General features: G+C 38.1%; 1 protein-coding gene across 4 annotated transcripts in view; it reads right to left on the bottom strand.

Annotated features, from left to right (window-relative positions):
* The window catches only part of LOC124794627 (hrp65 protein-like), a 163,563-nt gene that overhangs the window by 87,196 nt on the left and 49,845 nt on the right, over positions 1-26,522 (bottom strand). For 2 of the 4 annotated variants that reach the window (XM_047258126.1, XM_047258127.1), the window contains exons 7-11: positions 23,860-24,046; positions 22,601-22,791; positions 21,786-21,897; positions 15,927-15,952; positions 5,717-6,524 (exon numbers count right to left, since the gene is read on the bottom strand). In XM_047258126.1, coding sequence (XP_047114082.1) covers positions 6,348-6,524; positions 15,927-15,952; positions 21,786-21,897; positions 22,601-22,791; positions 23,860-24,046 — 693 coding nt within the window. In that variant the 3' untranslated portion in view covers positions 5,717-6,347. Of the gene's footprint in view, positions 1-5,716; positions 6,525-15,926; positions 15,953-21,785; positions 21,898-22,600; positions 22,792-23,859; positions 24,047-26,522 lie in introns of those variants that run through there. The other 2 variants (XM_047258128.1, XR_007016590.1) reach the window with 2 other exon arrangements.

Here is a 26,522-nt window from a genome sequence, read left to right as displayed (position 1 = left end):
GGGAGTAGCACAGGAACTTATTTATTTTAAAAATCATAAAACAAAATTTTAGAAATGTCAATTAACTCTCCCTTCTTTATGTTCAGGTACATTTAAATTGTTACTCCATTAGGTTTTCAAAATCTTCAAGGGAGCATCTAGTCTGCATTTGGAGCGTTCAAACCTTGTCTATGTTGGCAATAGCAGCGCAAATATGTTTCAGCATCTCACCCAGGGTCCATGGATAATTGGTATACCTCAAGGATTTAAGGCAGCCCAGTAAGGAAAAGACCCAGGGGCTAAATTAAGGTGATCACACCCTGCCTATCTAACCCATGTTAATTTAGGCAAGTATTTGACCCATTTCTGAAAAAAACTATTTGATGCAGGACCTTAATATTTTTACTGTATGTTACATGATGCTAATAGAGTCAACTGTACTAAAATCTACTTTACCCATTTCATAGTTTAAGAAATACTTTTTTTAAATTTATTAACGAAAAATATTAAGGTTTTTTGCAGAAAACATTTTTTATGGACTTCCTAAAGGGGGAATATTAATGAGTGTAGCACCAGAGGTGACTTTTTACGTTATGCAGTCTCTCAGAACATATAGTTTCTGATATAATGGGACATATGTACTGAAAAATTTTGTTTGCAGGAAATTGACTTTAAAGAAAAAAAACTTATGAAATTTGTTACTTACAGTTAATTAAAACTGTCCTGTTGCATATGATGGCCCTTCTTTGACCTCTAGCAGGTCTTCCAGCTTCTTTTTCATCTTCCTGGATGTTTGTCTTGCTTTCTTGTCCATATTAAATGCAGACATGTCTGCATCGGCTATCCTCATTTTATCACAATGTTGTAGCCCAGTGAACGTATTTTCACCAGGATTAATTCCCTGCTTTTTCAATACCCAACACTTTCCAATATTATCACAACTGAATCTAATAACAGCATCATGAACTCCTAGTTTCACTGTATGCATGTCTACAAATACAGTTTTACAAAGGCAGTTCCAAATTATGTTGTTGAAACATTCATTTGGGTTCTGTGTGTGCCCATGCAGACATTTCCTTAGGTCAGGATGAGCCAAGTCTCTGAAAATATGTTTAATTGCTGTAATAACAGCAGCAGGAAGAGAATGCTGTTGAGAATAAGATTCTCCAGTTGCCCGAGCCCTATTGTATTTGCATCACAAATTTTCTCCTGATGGACACAATCCATGACATGGCTTATCAGTAGAGGACTTACAGAAGAATATGCTCCAAACATCTCTCTTCATTACCTCCAGATTTTCTTTATTTCTCCGAATTGCCTGCCCATAGTATAGCTGCAAAGTTTTCTATTACAGTTTTAGTTAACCAACTCTGTCCAGTCAACAATGTTTCCATCTTTAATTTTTTTCCTCTCAGAGTTCACCACATTGTTTTATGTCTTACTGTCACCGTCACTCAAATATTTGGTGTACCGTACGCCTTGTTTCTACAGAGCGATGAAATATATGTTGTACTCCATGAACTTCCATACCACCACTTGTTCCTCTAAAATTAGCCACACAGTTGTGTTCTTGATGTTCACTGACTTTATAACATTTGCAATATTTAAACATTATCTCCACATCTAACACTTTACCAGCGTCTACACTGGTGGCAGTCACTACTCCATTCAAAGAAGTATGTACTCTTTTCTGCCAACTTTCATCAAGTGCAACTGCAATATCCCAACATCCATAATTTTCTTCCACTGTTTACCTAGCAGCCAGTTTCATGCTTTCCACACTGACCCCACAGAGAGCTCTCTAATATTGCAGTCAGTTTTTCATAGTTATTTAGTGGTTGGTGTAAGTTCATCACTAAACAAAATGTTCTCCCTGCAGCCATGCCCTTGCCAATGGATTGTAAGACAAACTAATCTAGTATTGATTTCATGAGGGCCACTTGCATCTAGTTTTGAAATTAAATCTGATAATATTCTCAAATTTATAATGAGTTTACTGCACCCCTTGTCACTTACAGTAAATTCGTTTTAACTCTTGAAATGGAGAGAGCTTCTTTGATGATGCACTTGTAATTTTCGACAATTACAAACAGTGTTGCAATGTGACCTAGCCTCTTGTACAGAAAGCTTTCTAACCTTTTTTCCTCTAGATTGTCGTTTCTTGCAAATGCCATTAATTTTCGTCATCTTCAATAAACACAACAAAACACAGGTAAACAAACACTGAAAATGAAAGTATAACAACTACTTGCAATCGCACTTTAACAAAACTAACAGCTTGCTTGAAAGCGTGTTGTTTACAAACAGCAGAAACAAAAGAATACCGACCGTTTCATTCCAAAGATAGCCAACACACACTGGGAAAAAAAAAAAACCCTAACGTGCAATGTTGAGTATATAAAGATTTAAAATATATGCAGAAAAGTGGGTGAAAGGAAAGTGGGCATGGCGCATGGCACATAAACACACGTGGTAGGAAAAGGCTCTTTAAATGCTCGAGGGGAAAAAAAAAATCACGGCAAAATCCTTTTCAGAGTACTTAAATAAAGCCTTGATCTATCGAAATATGATGAAAATGAAAAGCGATTTTTTTCTATCTGAACCACGGTGTGGTCCCCTTTTAATCATGTTGTCCCCTTAAATCATGCAAGCATGGTGGCCTCTGAAGATCACTCCTCAAAGAAATGAGATGACGTTCAGGAAGGAAAAACTCCTGTCATCCAGACATAATGCTCAGAAGTGACCATAACTGCCTTATTCTCTCAAACCACCCTTGTGGATTCATGCCACTCCAATAATGCATGTGTTTATTCACAAATCCAGACAAATGAAAATTCACTCGTCACAGAAGACAAGGCCATCATGAGGCAGGTTTTCGATCAAGACTCTCATACAATTTTCCGTGCAACAAAATTCAGTGGGTGAAGAGTGTGCACCATTGCCAGTTTGTATGGATGACATTTCAACCCTTTATGAATTATTTTCACTGAGAGACCAGAAATTGCCGTAGCAGTAGTAGTAGTAGTAGTAGTAGTAGTAGTAGGTGTGTGTGTGTGTGTGTGTGTGTGTGTGTGTGTGTGTGTGTGTGTGTGTAGATTGCTTAGGTTTCCAGTAGCCATAAAGTGTGCACTCACATTTTCAATCAAACATGACCTGCAGGTCTGATAAAACTGCTTCCTGAACACACACTGGGTTGTAATGACTGAATGGCCATTGGAAATGCAGTCACCACAGTGAATGCACACTCCTCGACTGCACGACCGCTACCAAACTAACCTTTTGAAAGTTAGGTCCAGCCCTTTTGAATGCATTCCAACCCCACATAACAATGAACTATGTGGTGCATGCTTCAAATAAAGAAGTTCCCCCACTGAACCCTAAATAACTATATCAACCAAATCACCAATGGGGTGTGCTTATGAAGGTTACAACTATAGTCTAACCTAAAGAGCAAGAAGCACCGTGGGGAACAGTTTCCTCTAGAGAATTCAACTGCTGTACATATGGTACTAGGAAAGCTTTGCAATGCAGCTGTTTTATTTTATTTTTTCAAAGTAATTTCCACCACATTGAATACACCTCTCCAGCCTCCAAAACCAATCCCTAAAACAGTTCTCCCATATTTCTGTTGGGAGTAAGGCTCACTTGTTATCCCATGCCCTCTGAAGGTCTTATCACCCAAAAACTGCACTCCTTTCAGCTTCATTTTCACATGCAGGAACAGTGCAAATTCACAAGCAGTAATGTCTGGACTGTACGGTGGGTGCTCCAGAAGTTTCAGTCCTGTACCCCACAAATCACCTTTCACAATGTTATACACATACCGAGATTGTCCCTTAAAAACCACTTTAACATCTCCTGGCACCATGTCACACATCACGTCACCTGCTCTTCCATCAGTCTATGCGGCACCCAGAGACAACAGTCTCTTTACTTGCAAATGATCATGGCAGAATCTAAAGAATTCCTAGAGCATTTGGCCCTAATGTATCCCTATCGGCTTTTAGGTCACTCTCCTACCTTTGTCTAGAATTTTCATCATAACATCTACATTTTTCCTCCATAACTGATGATCATGGCTTTCCCACCTCCTCCAGATTGACATTTCTTCTTTGGAATTTTCTGTACCACTTGAATATAGTTGGACGATGTGAACACACAAATATTCATTTCTTTGAAGCACTGTTCCATGTTTAAACAACGTGCGAAGTTTCACCGCAAAATTGCCCAAATCTCACTTTGTGACGACAATGCTTCCCACTTCAAACTAACCCTGCTAGTGAATGACTGCACCCACGGACTTGGCAGGCAAGTATGAAGTATTCTCAGAACACAGTTACAATAAGCCTCCCGTGACTTCTTGTAGTGTCATATTGCAAAACTTTACTAGTATGCTTTGTAAACAAACACTTTGAATATTCTCCATCTAGCAGTGTAATGCAGTGTGTGGTGAAACACCTAAAGCTTTTGTGTGTACTCTCTTTACATTAGATTACTTACTAAACTCCATATGGGGAAAAAGACACCCTCCTCAACTACCGACACTGATGTTCCTGCCCTCAGCACTGCCTTTTAACCAGTCCCTTAGAATTGCAACAACACTGCAGTGTTGCTACTTGAAATTATGCAAGTTGTTCTTGTGATCGCAATAAGCAATCTCATAAACCTAACTTCAATTGTCGGACTTACTTTCAACGTCTACACTATTATTTACATTTGTTTTTGCTGATTTAATTTATGGATTAGAGGGTTAGGTAAACTGAGTACGTTATTTAGCGAAGTTCACGTATAAGAAAATGGACGCAATGAAAAATAAAGTATTTTCATTGAAAATAGTGTTCATCCGTTACTAGTGCGATTAGTGCTTGGTCAAAGAGATGGCACAGAAGCAACTTGCATCGTACAGACTTTAAAAGGATGCAATCTGTATAAAAGTCAACATTACAACTGTAATGTCACATAATGGCAAAGTAAAGCCAATGGTTTACAGACATCAATAAAGAGGACAACAGAGAACTGGTTGGAAAACATTACTGTAGACAGTTTCACCACATTTGCTATCACAAAAACTGAAGATTTTTTGTATTGACCATTGTCAACATAAAGTAAGGTATTGCTTATAGGAAAACAGAAGCTACATTTTCTATCACAAAGATGTTGCACACAAGCACTTTCCAAAACAGGGTGCACTCTAAAAGTAAAAGCTACTAATTGAAGTAAGCAATTTATAGAGTAAGATTTTTTTATACGGTCTTCATTTTTCTGACTAAACATATCCAGATGGACTGGAATTGAAGTTTTTTATTTTCGCTACATATAGATCCTGTTTTAAATCACATCAATATTTTAATTCTTTCCTACTACAGAGTAAGTCACTCTACAAAGTAATTTGAAAGAACATCTTTGTGTATTTAAGCTGTTAATACATTTAGGGAAACATGTATCCCCATTTGTCTGAATGCATTTTTGCTGGAAAGGGGCTGGTATATCCTAATGGAACCACCTACTTTCATTCCTCCGACATAGCTGCATAAGTGTGGGGATTTATTCTCATTATTCAGTCTACTAACTGACTACATACTGGAACGGCTTTGACGCATTAAATCCCTGTATACTGTAAACGTTTGCAAATTTTTTGGTATCGAGTTTTAAAATCCTTGAACCTCTCCACGAACAAGACAAGCAGATTTAGCGAATTAAATGGATCAGGAAAGGTGCGATAGCATCAATACAATAATTATTTATGGATTTACATTTATTAATAAAAAGTTTGTCAATAACATAATCATTACAAGACTATTCCTATTTAATCAGAACTGTTCTCAATCATACTTAAACTTAAAAAATCTATTTCATAATGAAATAAAAGAATCTACTGATTATACCACCAGTAGGATACTGAACGTTAATTTAAATCAGTGAATACAAATTTCCACGCTATTTTAAATGTGGATACTGATTCAATTTCAGGTTGAATTAAAGTTAATTTTGACAGCTCTGAACCCTTTCTTGACTAAATATTTCTCCAGAAGAAGAACGTCATCTAATAGAATTAGAAACATCCATGATTAACTTTTACTCATCAAATTAAGTTACCTATGAAATATTACACACTTTAAAAATGTGAAGCCACATTTCAGTTGTGAGAAATCTTCCCACTTCATAACATGACTGCAGCCATAAAACAGTACACACAGAAGTCATTTAACAAAGGGGAAGTAGCTCTATTGTGAAGCACGAAGTAGTGAATCTACTGTGTCTTTGTACTCTGACACCTTTTTGTCCAATTATTTCCCCTAAAGAATGGAATGTGCCACTGAAGAGTCAAGAAAGGGTTATGGAGCAATCCACTGTTGGAATCTATGTCCCTAGTAGCGCCGCCTTTTTGAGGGGTAGTCACCCCCCCTACGGTCAGCACCCCCAGGGCCCCAGCGGCTGCGGCTGCCTGCCGCAGGACCCCCCAAATCCTCCCTCAAGTCACCCCGGGCACCTTCACCGTAGCGACTTGCACCTCTGTCGTAAGCATCCATAAAAGCCTTTGGATCCTAAGTGTAAATATGACATTTCACAACAGGGTTTCGAACATCACGGAGCGTCCACCAGCACGGTTAGCACATAGAAAGAAATGAGAAAATTTTCTGTTAGATTCTTCATTAGGAAGATCCTCATTACCAAATTAATTCTAAGCCAAATTCAGAGTTACACGAATAACTTGTAAACAGCTGAACGGAAATTCAGACCAGAAAATTGCCAAACACAGAACTGTCACATACATCATGCTATTAGTGATACAAGAGAAGCTAATGCTTTATATGGCTAAAAATCTGGACGGTAATTTGCATACAGCTGGTAAACTGAACAACAGAAACAATTGGAACACAAGAAATACAAACAGCAGCCGACTGGCCTGCTCCCGCGAGTGCAATATTGCATCTGCAAGTTCTTATGGAAGATTAACACTGTGGAATTACTGAAGAACTTCAACCAACAAGAAGTGTGATAAGGAAGGCATATCAAATTTAATGAAGCATCTTCAAAAAGAATGTAGTAATCTTCAAACTTCACTATTTTCAAATGCCTTGTGATTAACTTTCGAGTTGCTCTTTCACATCAACTGAGCTGCAAAATGTTAAATATCATGGCACTATAATGTCTAGTTTTATAAAACATTCTACGACAAATCATTAGTTAAGAAACACTTGTCCAACAACTGAAACGGTGTCATCATTGGGATGTAAACAGGAAACAAATATGTTCAACCCCCAATACCAACACTATTTACTAGGAGGTACAAAAATTCTTGTTCATGAGGTCAATGAGGTAGATTCCATGACCAAACATCCGATATCACATATCAACACAAAAACAAGAATTCAGATTCATATGCAGCTTTCAATAACGAAGCATTATGTAACTAATTAATGCCCTGAATAATAAATTTTCCATATAATTTACTTGTTCCATTTTAGTTTTCAAATATTATCAGGTAAAAAATTTACTTAAAATATACAGTCGTGATCAACCACAAAGGATATTTAAAGAGGCTGAAACGTCAGTTTACCATCTCGTTGTCAAAGTGGGTTTCAGTTTTAGTTAATTTTCATTTATTGTTGCAAATTTCATCTAGCACACAAAACTGAACACTTATATACCATCAGGTATAGTAACTGACAAACTTATATGTTAAATAATCATTTCCTCTTTGCACAAATGAACTCTCTTCATTGTGATATGCTGGTTTGCTCAAGACTACAGAACAAACACACGATACTGGCATAATTTTAGTCCGAGGAGAAAATTTAGTCTTACGACGTGCATAGAGTGCACAACAATAAATTTTCACCCGTTCACTGTAGACAAACACTCATTAAATTTGCAAAACCATTGCCCCAATGATTCACCCCTCATCAATTCAAATATATTTCACAATAGGTTAGTAAAAATATTCCACTTTAGTGAGCTTTTTGGCGGGAAGGGAAAACCAACTGGTGAAATCTAATTTCATTAACAACAAATATATAGCAAGAATGTAAGTTATTCACCTCAACATTCTACAAGAAAAATGGTAGCACGAAGTTTCCTCATAGAATTTGGAAAATTTAGATAAATATAGTTTATCTGAAGCAAATTCTAATTCAAAATTATGAAGAAGTCAAATGCTAAGCATAATATATGTGACATCATAATAGTATTTGGCATTTCCTGGTCCCACAGAACTAAATGTTTCACAGTAAACTGATCATTCTGTGACAATATCTCTTAGGCAGAATTTTAAGCACAATAGATGTCTCAGAATGTTCAGCCACCAGCAAATATGATTCAATACCAGTACAAAAATATATCACATTCATGTCATGCATGCCCAAATTTTTTCAAGACACTCAAAGTTACACACCAACAACACAATGACATTCACTCACCAATGAATCATTTGCCATTAAACAAAAACAGTGCAGAATTTGTATTACTATTGCCTGTCAAACTTAACTTTAGTTAAGTAGCGTTCAGATTTTTTACAGAAATATTTGGCCTACAATACAAAACCACAGCATTCAAAACTTGCTATAGAAATTAATACTTCAAGACAGCAGGAAAAACGGATTCTCTAAATATTGAAACAGTTTGGCAAGGTATAAGAACAAGTTAAGTTACCTTTCCACCAGAAAAGGTAACTTCCACATACTTTTACAATCCCACTCTGGTGAACTATAGATTTATACCATACCTTTCGAAACTTCTTGAGAAACTGTCTTTCATGCTCATTTTCGTACCACAAAGTGAGCAATGCTTAGAATGTCACTATTTCATTCAAAAACCTTCAAGCCAGGGCCTGAAGTACGTAATTTAATCATGCAGTTTACACAGCACTATTTTTGCAGGTGCCGTGTAACTACTGAATGTTCAGAAAAAGAAATGTTTAGGCAATATTTGAACTCAAGAATGGTCACATATTTTGTAAACTAACTGGATGTACAGTAGTTCCTGCAACTATCCTTTATTTTGAATCTGGATTAACTTCAATGTAAAAGTTGTAACGTACATGACATACAGCTAAAAACATAAAACACCCAGAACAAGATCTCTTTACAAGTAAATAATACGGAAGAAACATGAAGTATACTTAAGATTATATTTCCCAAAATGTATTAATGTGGCACCGCAGCTGACATTTTCTACAGCCTAGGAATAATAATAATTACTGGCTTGAAGGTTCACATCACCATTTCTTTCATATTACTGAGGCACTGCTAAGCACTAACATTCCACCCACCATAAACAGCTACAAGAAAAACGAACTACAGTGATATCGCGCACCTGTAACACCATCATCTATGAACACGAATCAAATAGTGTTTCATGTAATCCAAAGCCTCAAAATGCTCAACACTATGGAACAAGACCCAAAATTCAATAACACTGGCTGCTACTCTGCCACTAGGTTGTTCGCAGAAGTTCCCAAATCCTTAACCACATACAGTGGTTCCCGATTTCATCTTTCTTTTACCTACTCTGATTTAGGCACCCCAAATATGGTATTTACAGACATTACCACAGGGTTCTATATATGTTCTAAGCCAATTACAACAGTTCAACAGAGCAGGTCAATGACCTAAGATATCTGCTGTGATACCATATACAAAGAGAAAAAGGCTTTAAAAAAGACTTGAAGATGCAAGGACCACAATAGACATAACATGAAGACAGACCTGCAAACGAACAAATCAACAATACAAAGGAAAAGCTGTGAGCTGCACTTGACTCAAGTGAGTTAACCTTTGTTTCACTAGATCAGCTATAATGCTACACTATAAACAGCAAGTCACCACTATACCAACAAATTCCAATTGCACTTTAGTTATCAACCTGAATTGGAGTTAAAGCATTCTAATGAGCAATATATTGAAAGGAAAACATACAAGAAATTAACTGAACAAAACAAATGGATTGGGTATCTGAACGATGATATTGAAGAAATCATGTTGAGAAAACCATCAACAATCTCTTTAAATTTTCTGGATGTCTCAATAGCCACAATTTAATGTAAAAATGTGTACCTAGATTTTGGAAGTGGAGCCCCTGCACACAGAAACAAGTAAACCCCCCCCCCTTAAATTTGCATCTGACAACATGAAAAAGATGGCGTGATTTAGTTAGACTCAGGCAACAAACAAAAGTGAACATATATATAGCAGTGAATGTAGAGAAATGCAGCAGTGAATGCAGAGAACTTTACAGCAACACACTAAATAGTAGATAATAGGAAACAAAGCAGTAACTTTTTTACAAATTACTTTAGTATTTTTCTTTCCCTTTTCAGACTGCTGAGAACTATTTGAAGAAATTCAAATTAACTTATTCATGTATCCAGTTACTAATAAGCCAAAGTCACACACAACAGTAGTATTTTTAAATACTGGTAACCTTTAAAAGTCTTATATTAAACTGCTGACAAGTTTTTCAGCATCCCCTGTAACAGTCAATGGAAATTATTAGTCTTGGTGACTTGAGTACTGCAAATGTGGCAGCAGTTAATAGAGCATTTTTAGTACTTCACTGTGTGTCAATTTGTAGAGCAAACAAAAGAAAATATTGCATGCTAATTGTGGAACAACATTTCTTCAATTAACAAGACTATTTGTTTAACTCCTCTCTTTAGTGTAGAAATTTCTGAGCACTACACAGTAACATCTACTACTAACTTTTAGCTGAACATAGCACACTGAGGAAAAAATCCAATTTTAATACAGCACTGAGGTCTTGCTTAAAGGTTTAGCCAAAAACACATTGCACAGATACCAGTACGCCATATGATTTAAGGCTTGCAGTAACTGCAGTTCAAGTCAATTTTATAAGCTTCCAAAATTGTCATAAAATACAACAGTGGTTAAGTATAGTTATGCAGATATTTGAGAGAAAATATCACTAGTGATGGGTGTCTGCAGTAAGTACCAGCAAGGGGAATTTAAACCCACACTGACAAATTTTTCTCACTACAAAGATAAATTCTCCCAGAACATACAGAACTTTTATAATTGTTGTTTTTGCATAAATATTGAATTCAGAGGATTAACTCATGTTTAGTGTTAATTCTTAACTAATGACCAGTAAGCATACTCCAAAGCAAGACCAATGAAGCAGACTACCAACAGTGCAGTTATAACCAGGGAAGCAACAAAATTCAGGAAAACCTGGTTTCACTGTTACATCAATAAATGAACATTTCCTATGCTGCTTATATTGATCCTTGTTCTCACAATTCACGCCATGAACAGTCTATTTGTTGTTGGAAATCTACTAGTGCCATAACAGCACTATCAATATTCTTGAAAGCAATAATTCAACATAAATAATTACACTTCACGAAAGTCTAAATTTTGACTGCAACTGTCAATTTTAACTATAGATAGAAATCTGTGTGGAACTGGATAACAACTCCACTACATATGCATCTGAAAACTGACTATAAAAATCCACATACTGCGAAAGTGCAAGTACAAAAACACCAGAAAGAGTTCACTGTACACACTGGTGAATCATCTTAAGTGGTGTTGACCAAGACCATAAAATATGCTCAGAATCAAAATAATTTTGTCTATTAGACTGACAATAGCTACTTCTGTGTATATCTTTGACTAATTAGTTTTGCAGAGCAAATATCAAGCAGACAACAGTTTTACACTCTTCTTATACAATGTGGTATGATTACTGTAAAACTCTGGTGATGCACAAGCCACTGAAATGCAAAGAAAAAGTTGTGCTGAATACGATTTATCTGAACAAAGACAACATTCTACACCTGTTCCCTTACATTTTACCACAGAGGGCATGTATGTATATATTTGCAAATAATGCAAGCAGGTATCTGGGATGATTATCTTGTAATTAACTTTCCAGACAGACCTGCACTAACTTAAGTTAGTTTTAATCTCACCCAGCAAAGTGTTTATAAAGAAATGGTCCACTCTTAGAATGGAAGTGTAAATTACAAATATAATCTACTGACTGTTTTGGTCATTTCATTTAATTGTTTCTTGCTGGCTTGTAGAGCACATAATGGACATTACGTGCCACATATTTAATTTCACATCTAACAGGCTTGATCAACAGTATTGATATGGATAAGGTTATTGAATGACCAGTCTGTCGGCATGCACCGCAAGAGTGGGAGACACTACACTGACCTATTCCCACACCAACTGAAACCACATCACAGTAATAATGCATCCAACAGAATTGTGAAGCTATCTTCACAGAAACCAGGGTGACTGCAATAACAAACTTAAAAATCATGATTATATTATTAATCTAACAAACTGCCACAAACCACATGTCTTTTGTACCAAAGTACTCAGAAGATATCCCTGAACACGTGAAAGCTTGTCGAGTTCTGGAACAACAATACAGATTCCTGATTTAAATGACAACTTACATCAGCATTGCATTATAAATGATTTTCCTTGAAATTTTCAGTCATAGCAGTATGTATTCACTCTTCTTTCTGACCCATTCAATGTCTCCTAACATTACACATAAAAAAATTAAAATCAACTTACAGATTTCATTTCACTAAATGACAAAACCCGCAACTCATAGACCAAAAGCTGCACGATATCTTTAAGTTTAGCACACAGTTATATCCAGTATCAAACAAACTCAAACTTGGAATATCAACAATAGAAGGAAAAGGACATTTCTACTTGCCATAAAGACGATATGTCAAGTTGCAGACAGGTGCAACAGAAATACTTTCACATTTAGCTTTCCGCCAAAGCCTTCTTCACTACAGGACACACACACACACACACACACACACACACACACACACACACACACACACACACACACACACACAAAATCTCTGGCAGCTCAGATCAAAATACAACTGTCGTGTGGAACAGAAGCATTAATCTGGAGAGGGTGGTAAAGGGGAAGTGATAGCAGGATACAGGTGGGACAAGAAGAGCACTGTCTTGTGGCAGGTGCAGGGACTAGCTGCAAACAATGCAAGCATGACAAAACTGCTACCATCAGAAGCATCTGCAGGCTTTGGGGCAAGGAGTGGAGGAAGGTGGTGTGGGCAAGGACAGAGATCAGCAAAAGAGAGGAGCAGGGAAATGGAAGCGGTACAGAGTGTGTGTGTGTGTGTGTGTGTGTGTGTGTGTGTGTGTGTGTGTCTCCAATGAGGGTAATGGGTTTTAAGTGTGAATAGTGTGAAGGTGATACCACAAAGAGGTTGGAAACTTTGGAAGAGACTGTGGGGACAGTATTCTCATATACCAACAATTTTGGGAACCAAGAACATGATTTAAGGAAAACTCCAAAACCACCATCTATGCAGTTCAGGAAAGCTGGATGGCCCAGGCTGTGAAGCAGCCACTGAAATCAATGTTATGTTCAGCCACATGTTATGCCACAGTGTGGTCCACTTTACTCTTTGCCACACTTTGGCAAAGGTCGTTCATCCTGGTGGACAGCTGGCTGTCGACACACCAATATAAAAGGCTGCACAATGATTGCAATGGAGCTAGTATATGGCATGGCTGATTTCACAGGTGACCCAGCCTCTGATCAGGTAGTATAATTCTGTATCTTCCACAGGGATATGATCCCTGTGGCAAGGTGTCGGGAGGGGCGTAATGATGGACTAGGATATTGTGGAGGTTGGGTGGGTGACAGGGATGGATCTTTGGTAGGATGTCCCTCATTTCAGGACATCACAATTGATAAAGACCTGACTAAGTATGTGGTTCAGTTCCACTCCATGGTGGTAGTGCATGACAAAGGGGACACTCCTTTGTAGCTGGTTCCTGTGGGAAAGGGGGGGGGGGGAGATGTGAGAGCTAAGTGTGTGGGAAAAGTAACGGGAGATTTATTTGCAAACTAGACTAGAACATTCTTTGCTTACCCATCATCATGCCCTGAAATGAGGGACATCCTAAGAAAATATCCTCCCCATCCTTCTGAAAGATGTTTTCCATCACCCACCGTACCTCCCCAACATCTTAGTCCACCCCTACGCCAACCCCAACCCATTGCCACAGGGATCACATCCTGTGGAAGAACCAGGTGCAAGATTTGCCCAATCCAGCACTTCTTATACCTGTCCTATCCCAGGACTATCCTACCCCACCACTGGCTGGGTCATCTGTGAAAGCAACCATGTAACACCTGCACAGTTGCTACCATTGCACAGCTTCTCGTATTGATATGACTACCAACCAGCTGTCCACCAGGATGGAAAGCCTTATCAAAGTGTGGGCAAGAGCAAAGCAGATCACTGGTGGCACAACATGCAGCTGAACACAACACACACTATTTCAATGGCTTCTTACAGCACATCCTCTGCTCCCAAAATTATACTGGCCTAAACCTAGAGTAACATACTGTCCCCACACCCTCTACCCAAGTTTCTGCTCCCTTTGCGGCAACATCTCCACCCTACTCACACTTACAACCCCTCACCCTCATTGTATGATGCTCAATGCCAATGCACCCACCTGTCTTTCCATTATCCCGCTCCTCTGCTTTCCCACAAGCCTCCTCTAACACTCAATGTTACACCTGGTGTTCACTTTGTCATTCCTCCATGCTCTTCCAGACAACTCTCTCTCTCTCTCTCTCTCTCTCTCTCTCTCTCTCTCTCTCTCTCCACCCATATCCTGCTATCCCTTCCCATTCCCACCCCTGCACACTGCTGCTTTAATTTCATGTGATAGTTTAATTCTGGTCCCAGATAATGCATATTGGGATCACAGGATGTGAAGCAGGCTTTGGCATAAAGTTACACATGTTCGTTGTGCCTGTCTAACTCATACGATGAGTAGCAATCTGTCCTTTTCCTTTTATTATTTACATCCAATATCAGGCATCTAACCACAGACTACCCCAGGAGCGACTACACCATCTACATCAATGACACTATTTGAATACAATTTCATTGTTCCCACAATGTAGGATGATATTTTTCAAGTTTATTTAAATCACTGGTCTCTTGCAATACTAGTGCAACATACAAACTAACATCCCACCACACAAAATCCAATAAAATAAGTGGTGCCCCCCCCCCCCAACCTCCTTCATTTAATGATACAGAAGAAGTGATTCAAAATAATGTAAGTGTACTGAATGTTTATAATTAGATTTAAAACCTAGTTTTAAAACACGAGTTAAATTCAGAGCTGACCATTACACTACAAACTTTCAGCCACTGTGAATAAAGCAACTCAATTTTAATGGACCTCTTGTATTTTGCAAACATAATAAAGTTAGAGCTGATGCACTGTTACTCCTCTTCAGTGAGAGGTAATTTTTATTCTCATCAACAATCAAACACTAGTTTATGAACCCAGAACATCAATGTTGCTGCTCGCAATGAGCATTAATCAAAAGGCACAATAAATTTAATGACCCTGTAGCCATTTACACTAAGTGTTTCAAACAAACTACATTAAACGTACGTTTTTTCTCGGGATTGTATTACTCAATGTCAATTCTGCTACATGTTGCCCATCACACTTGATTCTGCTACATGTTATTTATATTTTTGATATCTCAACCGACAATTAACAGCTAGCGAATGTCCCAAGGCAAAAAATTACATGTCCACCATTTTACACGAAACTTTTCTTTACAGCAGACACACAAGCCAAAACTGAGTGTTCAGTTACAGCAAAATCTGCCAGGAACTGTCCCTTTCAATAATGAACCGATATTTGAAAAACAGTATCTCCTCAACTGCTCATTACATAGTTACGGAATGATTGCTAGTATTATTTCAAAAACAAAGTAATGTTTGTGAGAAATGAAACAAACAACACACAACACACACTAATGTACTATTAGTATCCATTATCATTGTGATAAAATTTTGGCAAACGGGTTTTGCCCTTTTCATTCATAGGCCAGTTATGAATAACAGTATTCTAGGAACTAATCTTAATACTCACCGGCGGGATGGTTCCTGCCTCAGCACCTGTGAACAAAACAGAGTATTAACTTATGTGCAAATCAATGGCTGAAATTAATTTAATACTACCACAACTTAATATTACCATTGACAAATGCAGTTTTCAGGTTTGTCTTGAGCTCAAAGAATCTGCCAAACTGAAGGAATTTTGTGACTACTATCCAGGAGACAAAATTTACACACTGCCACTTTTAATCCTATGATATGTTGTTGTGGTCTTCAGTCCTGAGACGGGTTTGATGCAGCTCTCCATGCTACTCTATCCTGTGCAAGCTTCTTCATCTCCCAGTACCTACTGCAGCCTACATCCTTCTGAATCTGCTTAGTGTATTCATCTCTCTGTTTCCCTCTACGATTTTTACCCTCCACGCTGCCCTCCAATACTAAATTGGTGATCCCTCGATGCCTCAGAACATGTCCTACCAACCGATCCCTTCTTCTAGTCAAGTTGTGCCACAAGCTCCTCTTTTCCCCAATTCTATTCAATACCTCCTCATTAGTTATGTGATCAAACCATCTAATCTTCAGCATTCTTCTGTAGCACCACATTTCGAAAGCTTCTATTCTCTTCTTGTCCAAACTATTTATCATCCACGTTTCACTTCCATACAAATACTTTCAGAAACAACTTCCCGACACTTATATCTACACTATGTTAAATTTTTCTTCTTCAGAAATGCTTTCCTTGCCATTGCCAGTCTACATATTATATCCTCTCTATTTCGACCATCAGTTATATTGCTCCCCAAATAGCAAAACTCCTAAGTGTCTCATTTCCTAATCTAATTCCCTCAGCATCACCCGACTTAATTCAACTACATTCCATTATCCTCGTTTTGCTTTTGTTGATGTTCATCTTATATCCTCCTTTCAAGGCAATGTCCATTCTGTTCAACTGCTCTTCCAAGTCTTTTGCTGTCTCTGACAGAATTACAATGTCACTGATGAACCTCAACGTTTTTATTTCTTCTCCATGGATTTTAATACCTACTCCGAATTTTTCTTTTGTTTCCTTTACTGCTTGCTCGATATACAGATTGAATAACATCGGGGAGACGCTACAACCCTGTCACTCCTTTCCCAACCACTGCTTCCCTTTCATGCCCCTCGACTCCTATAACTGCCATCTGCTTTCTGTACAAATTGTAAACAGCCCTTCGCTCCCTGTATTTTACCCCTGCCACCTTCAGAATATGAATGAGTATTACAATCAACATTGTCAAAAGCTTTCTTTAAGTCTACAAATGCTAGAAACGTAGGATTGCCTTTCCTTAATCTAGCTTCTAAGGTAAGTCGTAGGGTCAGTATTGCCTCACGTGTTCCAACATTTCTACGGAACCCAAACTGATCTTCCCCGAGGTCGGCTTCTATCAGTTCCTCCATTCGTCTGTAAAGAATTCGCGTTAGTATTTTGCAGCTGTGACTAATTAAACTGATAGTTCGGTAATTTTCACATCTGTCAACACCTGCCTTCTTTGGGATTGGAATTATTATATTCTTCTTTAAGTCTGAGGGTATTTTGCCTGTCTCGTACATCTTGCTCAACAAATTTTAGAGTTTTGTCAGGACTGGCTCTCCCAAAGGCGTCAGTAGTTCTAATGGAATGTTGTCTACTCCCGCGGCCTTGTTTTGACTCAGGTCTTTCAGTGCTCTGTCAAACTCTTCACGCAGTATCATATCTCCCATTTCATCTTCATCTACATCCTCTTCCATTTTCATAATACTGTCCTCAAGTACATCGCCCTTGTATAGACCCTCTATATACTCCTTCCGCTTTTCTGCTTTCCCTTCGTTGCTTAGAACTGGGTTTCCATCTGAGCTCTTTATGTTCATACAAGTGGTTCTCTTATCTGCAAAGATCTCTCTAATTTTCCTGTAGGCAGTATCTATCTTACCCCTAGTGAGATAAGCCTCTACATCCTTACATTTGTCCTCTAGCCATCCCTGCTTAGCCATTTTGCACTTCCTGTCGATCTCATTTTTGAGAAGTCTGTATTCCTTTTTGCCTGCTTCATTTACTGCATTTTTATATTTTCTCCTTTTATCAATTAAATTCAATATTTCTTCTGTTACCCAAGGATTGGGTAATAGGGGTAATGCAGGAGTAGGTTTAATAATGAATAAAAAAAAATAGGAGTGCGGGTTAGCTACTACAAACAGCATAGTGAACGCATTATTGTGTCCAAGATAGACACAAAGCCCACACCTACTACAGTAGTACAAGTTTATATGCCAACTAGCTCTGCAGATGATGATGAAATTGATGACGAGATAAAGAAATTATTCAGGTAGTGAAGGGAGACGAAAATTTAATAGTCATGGGTGACTGGAATTCGTCAGTAGGAAAAGGGAGAGAAGGAAACATAGTAGGTGAATATGGATTGGGGGGAAGAAATGAAAGAGGAAGCCGCCTGGTAGAATTTTGCACAGAGCATAACTTAATCATAGCTAACACTTGGTTCAAGAATCATGAAAGAAGGTTGTATACCTGGAAGAATCCTGGAGATACTAAAAGGTATCAGATAGATTATATAATGGTAAGACAGAGATTTAGGAACCAGGTTTCAAATTGTAAGACATTTCCAGGGGCAGATGTGGACTGACCACAATCTAATGGTTATGAACTGCAGATTGAAACTGAAGAAACTGCAAAAAGGTGAGAATTTATGGAGATGGGACCTGGATAAACTGAAAGAACCAGAGGTTGTACAGAGTTTCAGGGAGAGCATAAGGTAACAATTGACAGGAATGGGGGAAAGAAATACAGTAGAAGAAGAATGCGTAGCTCTGAGGGATGAAGTAGTGAAGGCAGCAGAGGATCAAGTAGGTAAAAAGATGAGGGCTAGTAGAAATCCTTGGGTAACAAAAGAAATATTGAATTTAATTGATGAAAGGAGAAAATATAAAAATGCAGTAAATGAAGCAGGCAAAAAGGAATACAAACGTCTCAAAAATGAGATTGACAGGAAGTGCAAAATGGCTAAGCAGGGATGGCTAGATGACAAATGTAAGGATGTAGAGGCTTGTCTCACTAGGGGTAAGATAGATACTGCCTACAGGAAAATTAAAGACACCTTTGGAAAGAAGAGAACCACTTGTACAAATATCAAGAGCTCAGATGGCAACCCAGTTCTAAGCAAACAAGGGAAGGCAGAAAGGTGGAAGGAGTATATAGAGGGTTTATACAAGGGCAATGTACTTGAGGACAATATTATGGAAATGGAAGAGGATGCAAATGAAGATGAAATGGGGGATACGATACTGCATGAAGAGTTTGACAGAGCACTGGAAAGACCTGAGTCGAAACAAGGCCCCGGGAGTAGACAGCATTCCATTAGAACTACTGACGGCCTTGGGAGAGCCAGTCCTGACAAAACTCTTCCATCTGGTGAGCAAGATGTATGAGACAGGTGAAATACCCTCAGATTTCAAGAAGAATATAATAATTCCAATCCCAAAGAAAGCAGGTTTTGACAGATGTGAAAATTACCGAACTATCAGTTTAATAAGTCACAGCTGCAAAATACTAACGCGAATTCTTTACAGAAGAATGGAAAAACTGGTAGAAGCGGACCTCGGGGAAGATCAGTTTGGATTCCGTAGAAATGTTGGAACACGTGAGGCAATACTAACCTTACGACTTATCTTAGAAGAAAGATTAAGAAAAGGCAAACCTACGTTTCTAGCATTTGTAGACTTAGAGAAAGCTTTTGACAATGTTGACTGGAATACTCTCTTTCATATTCTAAAGGTGGCAGGGGTAAAATACAGGGAGCGAAAGGCTATTTACAATTTGTACAGAAAGCAGATGGCAGTTATAAGAGTTGAGGGGCACAAAAGGGAAGCAGTGGTTGGGGAGGGAGTGAGACAGGGTTGTAGCCTCTCCCCGATGTTATTCAATCTGTATATCGAGCAAGCAGTAAAGGAAACAAAAGAAAAATTCGGAGTAGGTATTAAAAGCCATGGAGAAGAAATAAGAACTTTGAGGTTCGCCAATGACATTGTAATTCTATCAGAGACAGCAAAGGACTTGGAAGAGCAGTTTAACGGAATGGACAGTGTCTCGAAAGGAGGATATAAGATGAACATCAACAAAAGCAAAACGAGGATAATGGAATGTAGTCCAATTAAATCGGGTGATGCTGAGGGGATTAGATTAGGAAATGAGACACTTAAAGTAGTAAAGGAGTTTTGCTATTTGGGGAGTAAAATAACTGATGATTGTCGAAGTAGAGAGGATATAAAATGTAGACTGGCAATGGCAAGGAAATCGTTTCTGAAGAAGAGAAATTTGTTAACATCGAGTATAGATTTAAGTGTCAGGAAGTCGTTCCTGAAAGTATTTGTATGGAGTGTAGCCATGTATGGAAGTGAAACATGGACGATAAACAGCTTAGACAAGAAGAGAATAGAAGCTTTTGAAATGTGGTGCTACAGAAGAATGTTGAAGATTAGGTGGGTAGATCACGTAACTAACGAGGAGGTATTGAATAGGATTGGGGAGAAGAGAAGTTTGTGGCACAACTTGACTAGAAGAAGGGATCGGTTGGTAGGACATGTTTTGAGGCATCAAGGGATTACAAATTCAGCATTGGAGGGCAGCGTGGAGGGTAAAAATCGTGGAGGGAGACCAAGAGATCAATACACTAAGCAGATTCAGAAGGATGTAGGTTGCAGTAGGTACTGGGAGATGATGCTCGCACAGGATAGAGTAGCATGGAGAGCTGCATCAAACCAGTCTCAGGACTGAAGACCACAACAACAACAACCCAAGGATTTCTATTAACCTTGGTCTTTTTACCTACTTGATCCTCTGCTACCTTCACTGCTTCAGAGCTACCCATTCTTCTACTGTATTTCTTCCCCCATTCCTGTCAATTGCTCCCTTATGCTCTCCCTGAATCTCTGTACAACCTCTGGTTCTTTCAGTTTATCCAGGTCCCATCTCCTTAAATTCCCAACTTTTTGCAGTTTCTTCAGTTTTAATCTACAGGTCATAACCAATAGATTGTGGTCAGAGTCCACATCTGCCCCTGGAAATGTCTTACAATTTAAAACCTGGTTCCTAAATCTCTGTCTTACCATTATATAATCTATCTGATACCTTTTAGTATCTCCAGGGTTCTTCCATGTATACAACCTTCGTTCATGATTCTTAAACCAAGTGTTAGCTATGATTAAGTTATGCTCTGCACAAAATTCTACCAGACGGCTTCCTCTTTCATTTCTTAGCCCCAATCCATATTCACCTACTATGTTTCCTTCTCTCCCTTTTCCTATGCTTCAATTCCAGTCACCCATGACTATTAAATTTTCGTCTCCCTTCACTATTTGAATAATTTCTTTTATCTCCTCATATATTTCATCAATTTCTTCGTCATCTGCAGAGCTAGTTGGCATATAAACTTGTACAACTGTAGTAATCCTATGATATACCATCAAACTAATTCTTTGGGTAGTGGTGGAAGGACAGAATTCTTGACAAACTTAAGTTTAAGGACTACCTCAATAATAAGAATATGGTAAAGTACACTGTTTGCCTGCAGATTTCAGTTCCTTGCAGCCTATCTCACTTTTCTTACTTTAAATTATAAGGAAATTCAATGAAATCATCATTCAAGGAAGTAGATTTCTGCCATAACCGTGCACAAGCATAATTAAAGAACATTTTCTGGGAATATGAGAACTGTCAATATTTTTGTTAACGTAAAAATCACTTATATATGCACATCTCTTTATTAGCAGTAACTTTTACACCCACACACACAAAAATTCGCGATTTTAATCTAAAATTTTCCAACCACAGGTCTGGTAGAATCAGACATACTTCACAACTTACCAACTGCATCATAATCGCGAATGACTGGATCGGCAGCTGCTGCATCATAGTCTGTAGGATTGGCTCTCAATGCCTGTTCTTGCTGTTCCAGGAGACTGTTTAACTGATGCGCCTGAAATGACAATACGATTATTGTCAATTATCTGCATGCGGCCTTGACAAGAGAAACAGCATACTTCTTTTTGAGAAATTATGCACAAATTTGCAACCAATCCTTGAGAAATTTAATAAGTGCTGTATTAACACTGACTTTAATGACTATGTTGATTTATGTACAGAGTTGACAATTCAACATTATCAAATCAATAAGGCGAGAAACTGAGTAACAATTGACATCATGGGTACCACTGTATGAACACAAAGCAACTTGCTATTTATTAATGCTAATTTTTCAGCACTATCACAGTAAATTTGTCCAATATTTATTCCATAGGTTCATTGGAAAGAATCAACGTCTCTACCTACCAACACTGTAAACCATAAAATACCAGGACCTTTTTGTAACCAGAAAGTTGCATCAACGCACATACTAAAAATTTAAAACTCTTAATGTCCACATCCAGAACACTGAACAAAGCTGAGGCAAATTTACATACAATTACACTTAATTTTGATTCATTACCAGATGAAATCATACTTTGTTTACATTCAGTTTGGCCACTGGTAAAATATATTTTACAGAAGGAGCTGTGAACATATGCTTTGCTGCACATATGTGAAATTTAATCCAATAATGTCCTGTGGCTACAATTTCTAACAAAGTAAATAATATTCGTGTGCAGAAAAATGTTAACTAACATTTTGCACTAACTTACCTGCATGAAGAGATTGTTCTCTTGTTGTCTTCTGCGAAGTTCTTCTTCTTGGTGATGCATTCGATGCTGCATTTCTTCCTGTTGGCGACGCATACGCTCTTCCATCTGCAGGCGCTGCTCTTCCACCTGCCGTTCCTTCATTTCCCACTCCTGTTTCTGTCGTTCACGGTCTAATTCACGCTGCCGCAGTTCTGTAAAAGCACAAATATTACACTGCATCCCCCCTCCCCAGTACAAAATTCCTTTGCTCACAAAATCAATTTTACACAATGATTACTTAACCATTTGTTCTCCAATACTATCTGCTGAATGTGTTGTCATTTTAATTTTGAACAATATATCTAAAAACACAGATGATGTGACTTACCGAACGAAAGTGCTGGCAGGTCGATAGACACACAAACGTACACATGAAATTCAAGCTTTTGCAACAAACTGTTGCCTCATCAGGAAAGAGGGAAGGAGAGGGAAAGACGAAAGGATGTGGGTTTTAAGGGAGAGGGTAATGAGTCATTCCAATCCCGGGAGCGGAAAGACTTACCTTAGGGGGAAAAAAAGGTGTATACACACACACACACACACACACACACACACACACACACACACACACACACGGTATGTGCGGATGGATGTGTGTGTGTGTGTGTGTGTGTGTGTGTGTGTGTGTGTGTGTGTGTGTGTGTGTGTGTGTGTGTGTGTGTGTGTGTGTGTGCGCGCGCGCGCATACCCCCTTTTTTCCCCCCCTAAGGTAAGTCTCTCCGCTCCCTGGATTGGAATGACTCCTTATCCTCTCCCTTAAAACACACATCCTTTTGTCTTCCCCCTCCTTCCCTCTTTCCTGATGAGCTTGAATTTCATGTGTGTTTGTGTGCCTATCGACCTGCCAGCACTTTCGTTCGGTAAGTCACATCATCTGTGTTTTAGATATATTTTTCCCACATGGAATGTTTCCCTCTATTATATTCATATCATTAATTTTGAACAATGATATAAATATGGCATACAGAACAGCAGCAATATTTTTGAATGTTTCTAAACTATTTCTTTTTACAACAATTATGTGCTGCTTGCACCAAGCAAAAGTAAGAATTTCTTAAGCACTACGAATGAAATAAGATTTTAAAATTTCCTGCTACATTACGTAGTTCTCAGAGAAAGAGCTTTTGTATGTACAATAAAACCCAGTATTCTAGTTCACAACCGGCTATCAATTAAGCAAAAAAGCCAAGTACTGATAGAATGCTATTATAGCTACTTACGTTCACGCAGCATCTCTGTCTCGTGTTCATAGCGAGCATATTCCATTTGAGCTTCAAGTTTTTCTTCTTCCATCTTCATTTCACGGCGCAAGGAATCTTCCTTTTGTTTGTGCAAGTCATACAGTTGCTTCCAACGTGTACCATACTCATACTCAAAGCTTCCTGGTGTTGCAAAACGTGGTCCAACCTACAAATAACTCAGCTTTAAAGTTCAGCCTGTTTAAGCACACTACAGGGAAAATTTGACTGGTTTATAATTCTCATCGTCATTGTTGCGCACATCTTTCTACTTGAAGTCTGCCAAGCAAGGCAATTTCAGTAAAGTACCGTATTCACCCGAGTACAAGATGACAACCCCATTTATGATTTTTCTTGGGAAAAATTATTTTTAACATATTCTGACTAATCAAAACCACAAACTGTTTTACTGACAAAGAGGCTGCCAAAAAATTTAATACCATACCTAATCTAAATCTATCATATTTGTTGACTGACTACATTTTGATAATACAAAGAGAAAAACGAAAAAGGGTTTGCTTTAATTTGTGGACTGTTTTCTACCATTTTGATTTACCAACCCTATCATCTATGGCATCCATCCTAATATCACAGCTGTGAAATTTTTATCTCCTTTTTCACAAATATTTGCCTGTTTCTTCCAAATATATTGCAATTTATAAGGTTGTGGTTACCGAGGGACCTAACACCACATATCTACTTTCACTTTGATAACGAATTGAGAATATTACCATGTTTCTCACATACAAACATATCTGCCTGCCACTGACTGTAGAACCAGCAGCTGACACACACCCTTTTCATTTCTGTCAATATTGCAGCACAAAAAAAGAATGCGACCCGAGCCCTTGCTAAACTCACAGTCTCCTGCAGAAATTAATACTTCTGTTGAGTATTTGTCCAATTTTGAAGTCAATTCCCAATACTTACGCATAGAGGAAAACAGCAGTTTAAATATGCTAGATGTTCTAAAAAAAAAAAAACGAAGTCTGCAGTATGGATTTCCATGGTCGATATCATGACAACTTGTTGCCTGCCCGTGACCCCTACCCACTCTTATCTAGTTCTCAGCAGAACTGGTATCACTGTTCCTCTTTCAAGCCTTTCTTAGTGCTGTGCTTCAGCAGCTGTGAAATATCTTCTAAAATTGAAGTCATAAGAAACAGCAGCAGATAATACATAAATAAAAGCTAGCAATCCAACACGATTCAGTCCAATTCTTGAACTTTCGCTCGTCCCACACTCTACCATGTCTGTTAGTACTATCCCCACAACGTGACTTAGCACGGCAATTGACAACAATTACAGTCAATATAATGTAATCGGATAGATAAAAAAAACTACTCAGCAAGTGGCAGCAGGAGAACACACCTATTTTTAAGTAAAGGATTTTACACATGCAAGCTTTCGGAACCAGTGGCTCCTCATGCGGGCAGAAGGGTCGAAGGAGAAGGAAGAGGTTTAGGTGAAGTGTTGGAGTTCAGGAAACTCACAAAACCCCAGGTCACAGGAGACTTACCGGACTGTTAAGTCTCCCTTGGCCCAGGGTTCTGGTTGACTATTACGAAATCTACCACTTTCCCCAAAGCTATCTTGTCTTTTTCCTTTTCCCTTCAATCCTTCTGCCAGAAGGAGACTGCATACGTAAACACTTTCTTATGTGTGTGTTGTTCTGCCGTCACTTTGCGAGTAGATTTATCATCTATCCAATTACATTATATTGTCAAAAATTTATTATTTTAATCATTTTACAGATTTTCTCATTTGTAGCCCACACATTAAATTATTTCAGTTTCACAATCAAACAACATATTGATCTGGATTCGCAACGAAATAACGTTATTTGAAGGAAAACATTTCCACTTTTGATTGTCACCTTTACTTAAAAATAGAATCAATTTTTTACTGCACACCTGTCCAAATACAAATACAGAGTTTTTAAGACGATAGCATCCTCATGGGTTTCACAAAATTGTCAAATTTTAAGCAGAGCAATAGACTACTGTTGTGGCTAGTTCTATCACTTTATTGTTAAAGCAATGTCCATACCGTATCGAGCATTTTGGCGTATTGGGAAATCCTGAGCCATTCGAATGCAAGAATAGTTTGCTCACCCTTCCCTTCAGAATTCCTCAAAATCAATCTGCACATTAGCTCAATAGCCAAAGCTGCATCTGCAAATTTGATGCTACACCTATATGCTATATTAAAAACCAAAAGTGTTAGCTTCAGTTGCAATAGTTGAGTCTGAATATGACACTGTAAATTTCGAACAACAAATTTAGGAAAAAACGTCTCCTTATAATCAGGTAAATACAGTACATACATTTACCACCACAAAATATGACATCTCACAATAAAACTGGCGGCTACATTTGGTAACAAATTAACACTCTCTTAAGACTTATTTATGTACTAGGGAAAGGATTTCTAATAGTTTGACCTACTTTCTTCCTTAAATGGCAGTATTTACATGACAAATTTTGAATTTAGACACACTGGCCAGTTCCAGAAAGAGGTTTTCATCTCAAAACCAAAATTTCTCAAATTTTAGCTAAGTTGAAAATTCAACAGTGTATGCAAAGCACTTATATTAAGTGTGTAGCTAAAAATAATTTCCCCATTAACCTACATGACAGACCTTA

This window comes from Schistocerca piceifrons, chromosome 4 (assembly GCF_021461385.2).
Source record: "Schistocerca piceifrons isolate TAMUIC-IGC-003096 chromosome 4, iqSchPice1.1, whole genome shotgun sequence".
Taxonomy (NCBI): domain Eukaryota; kingdom Metazoa; phylum Arthropoda; class Insecta; order Orthoptera; family Acrididae; genus Schistocerca; species Schistocerca piceifrons.
Note: the sequence above shows the minus strand (reverse complement) of the source record. Positions and strands in the feature narration are given on the sequence as shown.